This window comes from Brachyhypopomus gauderio, chromosome 12 (genome assembly GCF_052324685.1).
Source record: "Brachyhypopomus gauderio isolate BG-103 chromosome 12, BGAUD_0.2, whole genome shotgun sequence".
NCBI lineage: Eukaryota > Metazoa > Chordata > Actinopteri > Gymnotiformes > Hypopomidae > Brachyhypopomus > Brachyhypopomus gauderio.
In genome coordinates, this window is record NC_135222.1 from 16,305,193 (window position 1) to 16,318,580 (window position 13,388).

Here is a 13,388-nt window from a genome sequence, read left to right on the forward strand (position 1 = left end):
TCAGTAAGTTTCTGCTGCTCTGTGTATGCTGACAGAAAGAATTACGAACTGTTTCATAATAACATACTACTTGATTCATTAGGAATTAAACGCTAGCTAATGCAGTGCATTTGTATATGGTGTGTGTGTGTGTGTGTGTGTGTGTGTGTGTGTGTGTGTGTGTGTGTGTGTGTGTGTGTGTGTACATGGAGGTGTGTGTTGATGTATATGAATGTGTGTACATGAATGTGTGTGTTGATGTATGTGTGTACATGGAGGTGTGTTTTGATATGTGTGTATGTGTGTGTCTATGTGTGTACATGGAGGTGTGTGATGATGTCTGTGTGTATGTGTGTATATGGAGAGGTGTGTGTGTGTGTGTGTGTGTGTGTGTGTGTGTGTGTGTGTGTGTGTGTGTGGAGGTGTAGATGTGTGTATATGTATGTGCTTGTTTATATTTCTACTCCACCCAATTTTATTTTCCTAAACAGCACTAAACCACTCGACTGTATACACTCATTTTCTACCGGTTGTTTGATGTGGTGTGACATCTAATTTAAATTTAATTTAATGAAAGTGTTATATTATGCCGATAGTTTTTAACAAGTATTTTAACAAGGCTCTAACAAGGCAAGAATAGTGCTATATTGTAGACCTAGATCTTCCTGAAACTGGATAAACCTGGTGAACAAGATAAAGGCATAGCAACTTAAAGCAGAAGCACTACTCTAGTTCATTCTTAAGGGAGCTGTCCAGAACTATGGTGCTGACATCCTGCGAGCTTTTAAAATAAACATTAAGAAGAACTACCCCTGGCCTTAGTGCTGAGGTCCAGGGTGCTTTCACACTCAACATTAAAAGGAGCTGTCCGTTCTTCCAGTGCTGAAATCCTTGGTGGCCTCTACTGCAACATGAAGGGAATCTGCCGCTCCTCTGATTCTGAATTTGGAGCTAAGTTTAGTTTTAAACTTCAGGATTCAAATGTCTATCAGTTCAATTTTGCAGCTTTGAGCTTAGTCTGTCAATTTCGGTGCCCAATGAGTATTTAATGAAATAAAGAAACAAACAAATAAATAAACATAAAAGTAGGACTTTTCTAATTAGAAGGAGTCATTGGTAAGGAGCAGGTTGATGCTCTATTAGGGTTCATTTGAATGTCAGTACTTGACTCTGTCAAGCTGTCGATCAGCCTCTGGACTCTGGCAGACAGACAGGCTTTAACTGCGCCTCCTGCCCTGAACCATTCAAATATGCACTGACATGCTGTTATGTAAAGGGACCTGCACTCATCCAGTGGGCCATCCACATCCTATTGTTTCACAGATTCCCTCCACCAAAATATAAAGCAATGTATGCATGACTCTGCATTTGAGTACATTGACGTGCACAGGTCTGGAAGATACAGTACAACCATATGGAAGATTATATAGAAGTATGTAGGCAGAGGCAACATGATGTATACGTCAACAAATGTATACGTGTGTGTATATGTGTGTGTACACAAGACTGTATTTGTGTGTGGGTATGCGTGTATGTATACATGTATGCATACATGTACATCTATGTCAGATCCACACACATAAAGGAAAAAATGTTGCTGCTATGCAGGATAAGCCCTTTACCAAGCTGACACTTTTATATGAACCTTTACTAAGGGCTTGAGTTTTAATTGGTATAGTTGCTGAAGGCAGTGTTTTTGGTCCTCAGGGCCTTCAGACCACAACTCTGTGATCTCTCCCAGCTCCCAGCACAACTCCAGCAGGTATTCATTGTTCTCAGTTGTTTGGTTCAGGCTTGTCTGGAGCTGGGACTGATACCGCCCAAGGGTCCCCGGGGACCGGGGTGGGAAAAACTGGCTTTAGATTCAGTACATCACATTGCGCTAACAACCCTGGGTTCACATGGGCCTCTTACCTCTGTGTCCAGGAAGCGACGCAGGGTTCTTTTCTTCTTGATACTTTGGCGTCGGGCGAAGACGGCAAAGCCCAATGCAGCAATGACCAGCACGAACATGCTACCGATGGTTCCAGCCACGAGCACAGGGGTCCTGGAGGATTCAAGTTGAGATTCAGACCAATGACCCAAGGGGACCTGCACACCTGTCAGGTACACCAGCCATGTCTTACCTGTCTATTAATCCCGTGCAGTCTTGGACACGAGGTCCAGTACACCTGGAAGATGAAAACAGAATAATATGAATAACACTGCCTGAAATCAGATGAGAAATGAGAAACATAAAGAAACATGGACAGACAGACAACTGACAGGGAATCAAATAAACACACACACACACACACACACACACAGCCCTTTCTTACATATTGGTCCAAATTCAAGAACAAATATTTGTGCAACTCTGAAATATTCATGTGCCTGCAAAGAGCAATTTCTGACAGCTTGACATTCGTCAATGGAGATGATGGTCAAAAAAGCTCCTGACATATTGACACAGATGATTGAGATGCTGCTATTCTAAAATAACAATATTCTCATAACCTATAAATATACTTATGACTTGATATCCATGCACAGATGCATTTAAATAACTGATAACCATTTTCAATTTTAGGACTTAAATTATGTATGGCATGATGGCTTGATGAATTTAATGAAAAATTACTTTGTAAACCTGTAGAGGTTTGTACCTTGCGTGTCTCGACTGTTCAGGACAACAGAAATCAGCCCATTCTGAGAAAACGTAAGCGAGGCAACTAAGAGACGATGTAGATGTCGGGGGAGGGGACCACTGTGTCTGAGTCTCCTGGCTTTCTAATGATTGCTCCTTAGCTTACATTTCAAACTACTGTGTGTTGTGTGTGTGTGACTTTGTTTGGGAGGTATTAGGGTGTTTTAATTTGCAGTGACAGACCTGCATTCGGGTTTTACTGAGGGAGGACCCAAGCATCACACACTAAGAGATGGAATAATAAACTGGCAAAATAAAAGTCTGAATGCTAATAATGAACTTTATTTGGCTGGGTGGTTCCTTTCCACTGTGCCTGTTCTACAGGGGAGTCACTCTGCAGTAGGCTGTTTCATAACTAAGGGTTACTGTTGCTAAGGACATTAAGTGAGCTGCTGGGAGGCTGTCACCACAGCGATTGGATTGACAGAGAGTTGTGGTGGGGACCTGTAGACGGCTGACAGTGACTAGCGATATGGATCATCACCATAGAGATGGAAGGGAGGTGGGGTTGCACAATGGAACAGAACAAGAAAGTATCACTGAGGACTTTGGAGAAAGAGAAAAAGAAACAGAGGCACTAACCAGAAAATAACAGAAAGTTTTTATGCTCAAAAGCTGATTTAGGATAGATCTTGAGAAACAGTATTGGGCAGTGGGTGTGGTATACACACACACACACACGCAAACATACACACACCACTCACCCCTGGGTGCAATTGGGGTGGCAGGGGTGGCACTCGTTGTTGGCCTCAGCGTATTTGAAGATGAAGCTGGTGGCTCCCTGCAGACCGTCGGGACATTTCTCCACACAGTTGGGCCCGTCTTTCAGATGAAGACACTGTGTGCAGTGATCTGGACCCTAGAGAGATGCAGTCAGATAGAGAGAAAGTGAGCTGGACCCTAGTCTGCAGTGCGTACAGAGCCGGAAGAAGACAGTAAAAGGGTAGCATACCTTATTCTCTTATCCTATATCCTTTACCTCTTTCTACCTCTTAAGCATCACTTATTTTTTATTTCATAGTTTTATTTTATTCACCTGCATCTGACAGAAATACAAATACCATTGGACTGGAGAAGTTAATACAGTGCCACTTTAGAAAAACAGACAGGCGAGAGTTCACCTGCAGTGAACATGAGGTGTTCTTACAGACATCACCTGAAAACAGCCATGTTTCTCTTATTGAACATTTAGTACATTTATCTTGAGTTATTATTTATAAGCCTGTCCATAAAACTATTAGGTTCTGGAAAGTTCTGAAAGGGTTTTTTTGTTTAAAAAAGAATCTTTAGTTGAAGGAAGATGCCACAGCCAATGCCACGCCTCTCAAACGTGTATCGTAGCAATTGTTCATCTCAGCATGAGTTTCATGTCCTTGTGATGTTGTGTCTTACCGGGCCGTGGCAGGTCAGGGTTTTGTCTCCCGCTTTCTCACACTGGTCGTCACATTTCACACACGCTGAACCATTGGCAAACTCTCGAAACTCCCTGAAACAGACACACACACACTTGAATGTACACTGTTATGAATTCTCAAAAGAGACAAACACAGATGGAGAAAAACACGCCAACATCACAATCAGTGAAATTCGGTTGTTTTGATCATTATTCTGATATTTGTAAATTTCTAGAAGGAGAACATCAACAAATCTAGAAGAATTAGAAGACCACCCTGATGAGGTTCTACTCTGGTACTAACTCCTCCACAGAACTCCTTTCATGTCACTTGAATGTCACTCACTGAGCCTTGAATCAAGAGTCTTTCAAATTCACATCACGGGGACTTGTGGGATGCTTGAACATCTCTCACTCAGGCTTAAAGCCTGAGGGGCTTCTGGGAAATATCATCCGCGACACATTGGTAGCTGCAAACACTCATCTCCCACAAGCCGACCTTGGGGAGGCCACAATGCCGTTGTTCCGCCGAAACCCCCCGGCAACGCAGGAGGGCAAGGTGCCGGGTCAGCCGGCCATCAATATTCCTCTTTTATTACTTTCCAACTCTGCCGAGACAATCAACAGGCACTTTGGAAAATATCAAGTGAAGTGCGGCTATCAATAAAACTGCCCTGATCTAGGAAGCATCCATGATCAGAGGAAATCAATAATGTATCATGTGGGTAAATATGCTGATAAGTAATAATTTTATAGGAGGAGGATAGTTCAAGTGCTTGGAGTTTTGCTCCTTTGGTCTGATGCAACGGAATTATTAGTCAACGCTTTCAGGGGACAATCTATTCATTTAGAACAAGTGAAAATTTAGGACTTAATGAGCTTAGGTGGCCAACAATACTGTCTGAACCTCTATACTCTTCTCTTCAGCGACTGCTTTTTTGTCAGCACCTAAATTGCAATCGTCTGATGAGGAATCCCATTCGGGTGCCATTGTCGGGAAAAGAGCTTGTGTTGTGCAATAAATTGTACCACTTGCCCTAGCGCACTGCCTAAAAGAGTCCCACCAGGGTTCAATTCTGTTCATGCCTCAGGTGAACAGTTCCTGTTGAAGCTCTCTCCCACAGATAGGCACTCATCTCCTGCCTTACTTGGGGGACGTGGAGAGGAGACGCAAAGGATTTCCAGTTTAATACATAAACACTGTCCACATAGCCTGAGCATTGTTCATGTGTTTCTTAGAAATTGAGCACTGTTCATCATCATCAATCTTCTGCTCCAGAGTCCCAATGGAGTTGTACTCACGTGGTGTGTGTGGGTGGGTGTGTGGGTGTGCGCCTGTGTCCCAAAATAAGAACCATGGATTTTCATTTGTTTGTGTTGTATTGTAATCCACAGCACGGGGCTGTTGCACATTAGAACATTGTAGCATCTCACAGATCAAGTGAGATCAAAGACTTACTTCAAGTGGTATCAGATTCTTATTAAAGATACCTAGTACTGATTTCAAGAATGAAGCCATTGTAAACTTTATATTTCCTCTTTGTGGTTATAATAAGAGCTCAGGAAGCATGACTGTAGTTTGTGTAATACTGAATGTGAGGTAAAAGTGTAAAACCAACACAAGGTGAGTATAAACAGGTTTATGTAGGTACAGTGATGTGTAACAGCACACACACTCACCCGTGGTAGAGATTGCAGGACTTCACACAGGTCCGTCCCCGACTGTAGAACCTGCAGGACAGACACTGGTCTGGACCAGGACCCCAGCATCCTGCTTCTGAGCACAGCTTATCACACACCATGCGCTCTTGGGCTGTTAAACACACACACACACACACACACACTATGGTTTCTTTTGTCTACACATTTTTCATTAATCCTTATTCATTTTTCATTAATCCTTAGTCATAACAAAGTTCTCATTAGGTTTTTTGAACACTGCTTGCCAAAGAAGTCCAATTTAGTTTTTTGCAGTTGCAAAAGATCCCAAAAGTGGTACTTACTGCACAATTTTGGAAACACTACCTCATGTAGCCAATCTATTGATCTGGTGCACTCAACTTTAAGCACATTCTCTCTCTAAAATCTGTTTTTTGCAAAACATTAAACACAGTTCCTTATATTAGACATTCAAAACTGAAAATCATGTGTTTCCTCTGGAAAACTTCTAGACTTCTAGGGGATGAAGACAGCTACCCACCCTTTGTAAATATGGTCAAAGCAAATTATAGCATACATTTATGACAACTATAATAGCCCATCATTACTGACAACATCACATTCATTATGTGAACCTATCCGCACTGGAGCAGTTACATTGTGAAACAACTGCTATGAATATGCACAAGTACTGTATACTCTACAATCCTCTCGCTGATACTTTATTCCAGTACCGGGTGCCACACAGTATTGACTACTTTATGCCTATTGCATACTGACGTAAAATATTTTAATGGATATCATAGGAGACGATACCATTGTCAGAGTCGCTGTGCAACATGGTGGCAACAACACAAAGTGTGCAGTCATTTGCCAGAACTGGTGTTCATCATCATGCCCCTCTTGGTCCCAACAACACTGCCCACATCATCACCTTCCTCAACACAGCACAACATACTCATTGTCCATCATTATTGGGTTGAACCAGATGAGTCCGGATTTGTTGTCAAGTACAAAACTGGTTCACTGAACACCCATGATTTGTTGTGGGTCACCTCCACCGTACTCTTCATTTCTACTGAGTGGAGGTGCTCATCAACCCTTAAGTCATATGTCCCTCCTCCAGGTGATGGAGGAAGCTTGTGGTGATCTTGATGGGAGAGCATGACTGTGGTAGATATATCACTCCAGAAGATACTTCCCCCACTTCTCCCACGTCTGGCAAGAAAGGACATCGGCTGTGATGTCAAAGAGATTTTGTAGCTAGACCCAAATACGAGTTAAGATGGACCCTAATTTTGCATATCAAAGTTACAAGCCTTTTTTTGTCTTTTGTCATCTATCGCATAAATACTGTAAAACATTCCCCTTGACTGTTTACTTTATGGTATATATGTACAGAATATGCATAAATAAGCTGTACATTTGTGAATATACTGTACATGTATATGTGAGCACTATGATATACCTTTACAGGAAAGTCATATAGGAAAGGCTGTTCATTTGACGTTTGTGTGTAAAAATATGATTTTGACAAGAGTTGAAAGAGTTTTGCATGTGTTTGCTTTTTCCAAAACTGTGAGATGTTCTGCATGTTGTGTGTTAAGTCTTGACAAAAGGAGACATAATTTCAGAAATTGAGTCTTATCAAGTGCAAAAAACTACTTTAGAGTAGGCACACTATTCTTCACTGTAATACATTAGAGGCTGTAAAACATTTGATGTTATTCTTCACTGTAGTACATTAGAGACTGTAAAACATTAGATGTTATTCTTCACTGTAAAAAAAAATAGAGACCATAAAACATTAGATGTTATTTTTCACTGGAATACATTAGTGGCTGTAATAAATTGGAAATTATTATTCACTGCAATACATTAGATGCTGTAATACATTAGACATTACTCTTTGCATCTAGTGCTCCAGAAAACACTGTTCTTTTGTATTTAAGCTCCCAGTTGTTAGTGAATAATAATGATAATTAATATACATTATATGATTTACTTTACAGTGACTACAAACAGATCACTGTTGCTGTGGTTGTATGCATACAAAATGGGATTCCATACAAGTCTACTAATCAGACAGAACTAATAGATAACAAACAAGAAGAGGCATCACTGGAGAACAAACATCTTTGTCAGACAGGACAGGTAGACTCACTGCATTCGCGAGGGTCCCTGTTGCTCTTGAACAGGGCCCTCTGGCCCGGTGTGCGGAACAGGCCCGTCCAGTTGACGGTCTGGTAGTAGCAGAGCTGACTGTTGTTGGTGATATAGACGTTGCCGGCGCTGATCTCCTGCAGGGACTGGAACTGTAGGGAGGTGATCCAGCGTTGTTTCAGGATCAGCAGAGAGATCCCGCTGAAAAGGAGCGAATGGGAAATGAGAGAAGATAATTACCTCACCCGGGGTGATTAATTTTTTCTAGCTGAGGAACGTGATCTATAGCAATTTTACTCTAATTTACTGGCAACGCCATGCAGCTCCTCCTCTGGCATTGTGCTGCTCCCAGCAAAACGACATGTTTCCATAAAAAATTGACAAATAAAGTGTAACTTTCTCTAGAAGGTCTGAACTGCAGAGTTAGCAAGTTTTAGTCTGTGCTTGCAGTTTGCATGCTATTGGCTCTCTGCTGGACACATGACTGATCACAAGACTGATGTCATATGGTGAAACCGCAGTAGAAAGAATCTCCTTTGCCACCCCCGCTGTCTTAAAGGACAGTTTTGGTTAGTGAAGAATAAACATAAACTCTAAATTTCTAAAGTGACCTCCTCCCACCGCAGATCTAATATCTTGCTGAGTCTAATGTTGCCTTAAATCTAACATGCCTAACAACTTCTGATCACAAACAAATGCATTTCATATATATATAACTGAAATTAAATTAATAAACACACTCTTTTTGATCTGAGGAGATCATGGTATAGAACCCAGTCATCAAGCCAGCATGTTAATCAAAGGAACCTTTCAGTGCATCAAAGGGTCTGTTTGAAGGGGAGGCGAGAGGAGGCTGAACAGGACAAACTGCTTCATTAGTATGATCAGCGTCAGGACGACCAGTGCTGCTCTTTGCTTTCCAAGCTACTCTGGAGAAGAGCCAGAACGCCTCTGGGAGGACCCAAACAGGACCCAACAGGACCCGGGAGGGCAAGACTGACATGGTGTGGCCTATTGGTGATGCAGCATAAATTTTAACTGAACTGATCGAGGAGATGAAGACTGATCAGTAATGGCCTGTATCACCATGCATCACAATGCATTCATAAACTTTCACAGGCTATGCAGTGTAGGCTATGTATGCATTTTTCAGATGGAATTAATCAAGACAAGCTATGTGCATAACTTATTCTCAGACAAAAGTCAGGACACACCTACTCTTCATTTTTGCCATTTTACAAAAACAATGATGTTGTCAAAACAATTAAATAATAAGCATAGGATTATGCTAAGTCAAATAAATACAAGATGTTAGATCTTCATCCCCTTTACTGTGGTACGCACATTTGCATGCTCAAGATATTCTTAACAAGTTTCATGAGGAAGCCTTATTATGTCTTGAACAAATTGTCGAACACATGTACGAAATGCTTTAAAATAATGTTTTTTATTATTTTAAAAATGTATTTTATAGCATAACAAAAATTAACATCACATCTAAATTCAGAGGCCTGTATGGACTTTGTCCCCAGCTTCCACTCCTCTTGGAAGGCTTTCCACAAGATTTTGGAGTGTGTCCAAAGAGAATTTGTGTGGTCAGACAATGATGTTGGACAAGAGGGTGTGGCTTTGCAATATCCATTGTAATTCACCTCCTCCAGGGTTCACAGTGGGAACAACACATGTATAAACCATCCGCTCAACTTCTCTGCATCTCACAAAGACATGGTGGGTTGAACCAAAAATCACAAATTTTGACTCATCAGACCAAAGTGCAGATTTCCACTGGTCTAATGTCCATTCCTTGTGTTTCTTGGACCAACTTACTGTTGTTCTTCCTCAACAGTGGCTTCTTTGTAGTGATTCAACCACAAAAAAGACCTAATTGATGCATTCTCCTCTGAACATGTAAACATGGTTGCCAACTCTCATGCATTGAACGTGAGACACACGCATTTGACTGTCTTCAGACGCTCTCATGCCACACATCCGATTTCTCACGCCGAAAAAAAAATCTAGTTTATTTACCTCTGATCCATATCCATGATTCAATGAGTTACTACTTCGCTCTGGCGCCAGCCACTGGCGATCAATTGATCGCAATATAATACTTTTACACCCCACCCGGTAACAACTTACCCTCCCCCCCCCGGCCCAAAACTTATGTTCGCTAGATAGCTAGCCACTTAGCAGGGGGCATCAGACCAAACAAGATCCAAGATGCATAATGTGGAAATGAACTCTGAGGCAATCCAGCACAGAGTGGCAGAGTACATTGAATGACACAACCAAATGACATGTCCATTATGCCCAGAAACATACACAATGTTTATGAACCATGGGGGGAGGCACACAGAGTGGTGAAATTAAATCCAGATAGGATCCTCCGGATCCAGATACGATCCTCTGGATCCTCAGGATCCAGATCCACATCCAACCAGGCATGCAGGTAATGGCAAACCAAGCAGACATCACCCAAGGTTATCCCAAAGCATGAAGGGCACTGAGGCTGGGAGAGCAGCACAAGCAAATGCCATGACAGACAACAATGACCTCAATCTAGAAGAGTAAAAAATGCTGAAGTGTGTGGAGATTCTCCTGCCCACTGTCAGCATGAGGCAGATATATGTATATATGGATAGAAAGTGGTGGACACTTTACCTATATAGAGATCTTCCCCCAATAGTAACAAGGTTGGAAAAGACGCCAAAGTTTGTCATGTTCTCTGGCCATGATTGGATGTTCAAGTAGCCTGAGTGAGACAAAAACAAATCAAAATTGACTGTAATGTTTACAAGCCAACAACATTTATAGATGTTAGAGTCTTTAATCATCCTGTGTATCACCATAAACTGTAAAACTGTAAAACTGCAAAGCAGTGATCTCCCCCTCTTCTCTCTCTCTCTCTTTCTCTCTCTCTCTCTCTCTCTCTGTATATACACTGCTAAAAAAAATAAAGGGAACACTTAAACAACACAATATAACTCCAAGTCAACCATACTTCTGTGAAACCAACCTGTTCAGTTAGGAAGCAACACTGATTGTGAATCAATTTCACCTGCTGTTGTGCAAATGAAATAGACAACAGGTAGAAATGAGAGGCAATTAGCAAGACCCCCCCTATAAAGAAGTGGTTCTGCAGGTGGGGACCACAGACCACTTCTCAGTACCTGTAACGCGGGGTGTACAGACCGGTACACACCGCGTAAGAAAATGAAGGGAGTATTGAACCCAAATGCCGTTAGGAACCAAATGGGATAACTGCTTATAATTAGGACTGTGTGTATGAAATAAGCACACGCGAACAAAAACGAAAGTGACTCTGCATACACACAGACGAACGAAACCCAAAACTGACGCGGAATAAACTCAACGTGCAAAAACGAAACTAAACTGTAAACACACGGGAGAGAAAATAACAAAGACAACGGAAAGAACGCGGAATAACTTCGACGCGTGAAAATAGAACTAAGGAAGCCAGGGGAATACTGGCAGCAGGCGAACGCCGCAACAAAACAAAACCCTTCCCAAAATAAAAGAATAACCGACAGGAAGGATAACAGCGGGAGGAAAACTTGAGAGGCCAGGGAGCGGCGCAGGAGGTAAGTACTCGAATAAGTAAAAGGTAAGAGAGAGAGAATAAGGTGGCAAGACACCTTACAACAAAATGCAACTCCAGAGAAAGAAGAGAAGGGCTGATAGCGTACCGGCAAGACCAAAACGAATCAGCAATGATCCGTCTCCAAAAGCTTCCTTAAGAAGCCATGGCAGCTCATCCAGGATGGCACATCAATGCGAGCTGTGGCAAGAAGGTTTGCTGTGTCTGTCAGCGTAGTGTCCAGAGGCTGGAGGCACTACCAGGAGACAGGCCATTACACCAGGAGACGTGGAGGAGGCCGTAGGAGGGCAAGAACCCAACCTTTGTGCAAGAAGGAACAGGAGGAGCACTGCCAGAGCCCTGCAAAATGACCTCCAGCAGGCCACAAATGTGCATGTGTCTGCACAAACAGTTAGAAACCAACTCCATGAGGATGGTATGAGGGCCTGACGTCCACAGATGGGGGTTGTGCTCACAGCCCAACACCGTGCAGGACGCTTGGCATTTGCCAGAGAACACCAGGACTGGCAAATTCGCCACTGGCGCCTTGTGCTCTTCACAGATGAAAGCAGGTTCACACTGAGCACATGTGACAGACGTGACAGAGCCTAGAGATGCCGTGGAGAGCGATCTGCTGCCTGCAACATCCTTCAGCATGACCGGTTTGGCAGTGGGTCAGTAATGGTGTGGGGTGGCATTTCTTTGGAGGGCCACATAGCCCTCCATGTGCTCACCAGATATAGCCTGACTGCCATTAGGTACCGAGATGAGATCCTCAGACCCCTTGTGAGACCATATGCTGGTGCGGTTGGCCCTGGGTTCCTCCTAATGCAGGACAATGCTAGACCTCATGTGGCTGGAGTGTGTCAGCAGTTCCTGCAAGATGAAGGCATTGAAGCTATGGACTGGCCTGCCCGTTCCCCAGACATGAATCCGATTGAGCACATCTGGGACATCATGTCTCGCTCCATCCACCAACGTCACATTGCACCACAGACTGTCCAGGAGTTGGCGGATGCTTTAGTCCAGGTCTGGGAGGAGATCCCTCAGGAGACCATCCGCCACCTCATCAGGAGCATGCCCAGGCGTTGGAGGGAGGTCATACAGGCACGTGGAGGCCACACACACAATACTGAGCCTCATTTTGACTTGTTTTAAGGACATTGTATCAAAGTTGGATCAACCTGTAGTGTGTTTTTCCACTTTAATTTTGTGTGTGGTTCCAAATCCAGGCCTCCATTGGTTAATACATTTGATTTCAATTGATGATTTTTGTGTGATTTTGTTGTCAGCACATTCAACTTTGTACAGAACAAAGTATTCAATGAGAATATTTCATTCATTCAGATCTAGGATGTGTTGAGTGTTCCCTTTATTTTTTTGAGCAGTGTATATACAGAGAGAGATAGAGAGAGAGAGAGGCAGACAAGTCCATGTTATTTTACACACTGCTCATACCCTATAACATTCCCAACCCCTTTGACATTAACCCCATGACATTAATCAAAAGAGACCTTTCACAATGCAAAAAGAAGATTAAAACAAGACTTCTGCATTTTTCAATCACCTCCTCATTTGCCATGCATAAAACCCATTTCTCTATCCTAAAAAAACGGGCAAACCCTTTTACTCAGAACATGTTTACAGTAGAAGCCCAAAGCAGGTACAGTCTTGCAATGTTTCTCCTTAGGTCTCCATTTTACGTCATCAAGTAGTGTCTCCATTCATTTTTTACAGTTTAAAGTAAGTAGAGGAAATGTCACGTTGAGGCCCCTCCCTTTTGGGCGTGTGTTTATGTAGTCCACGTGCATCGTCTGCGTCTGTGGATATCTGTGGTTATGGCTATGTCGTGTGATAATCTGTCTCACCTGTGAATCGTCTCGTAATCACGTGGGGCTAATGTGGTTTGT

The 13,388-nt window shown here is 42.6% G+C and overlaps 1 protein-coding gene across 5 annotated transcripts in view; it reads right to left on the minus strand.

The window, feature by feature from the left end:
- Positions 1-13,388, minus strand: part of LOC143527925 (receptor tyrosine-protein kinase erbB-4-like) — a 160,039-nt gene that overhangs the window by 23,171 nt on the left and 123,480 nt on the right. For all 5 annotated transcript variants that reach the window (XR_013134305.1, XR_013134306.1, XM_077023307.1 and 2 more), the window contains exons 11-17: positions 10,542-10,632; positions 7,882-8,081; positions 5,739-5,871; positions 4,058-4,151; positions 3,370-3,524; positions 2,106-2,150; positions 1,894-2,026 (exon numbers count right to left, since the gene is read on the minus strand). Coding sequence is in view for 3 of the 5 variants with exons in the window: in XM_077023307.1 (XP_076879422.1) it covers positions 1,894-2,026; positions 2,106-2,150; positions 3,370-3,524; positions 4,058-4,151; positions 5,739-5,871; positions 7,882-8,081; positions 10,542-10,632 (851 nt within the window). In the remaining 2 variants the exon portion in view is untranslated. The remainder of the gene's footprint in view (positions 1-1,893; positions 2,027-2,105; positions 2,151-3,369; positions 3,525-4,057; positions 4,152-5,738; positions 5,872-7,881; positions 8,082-10,541; positions 10,633-13,388) is intronic.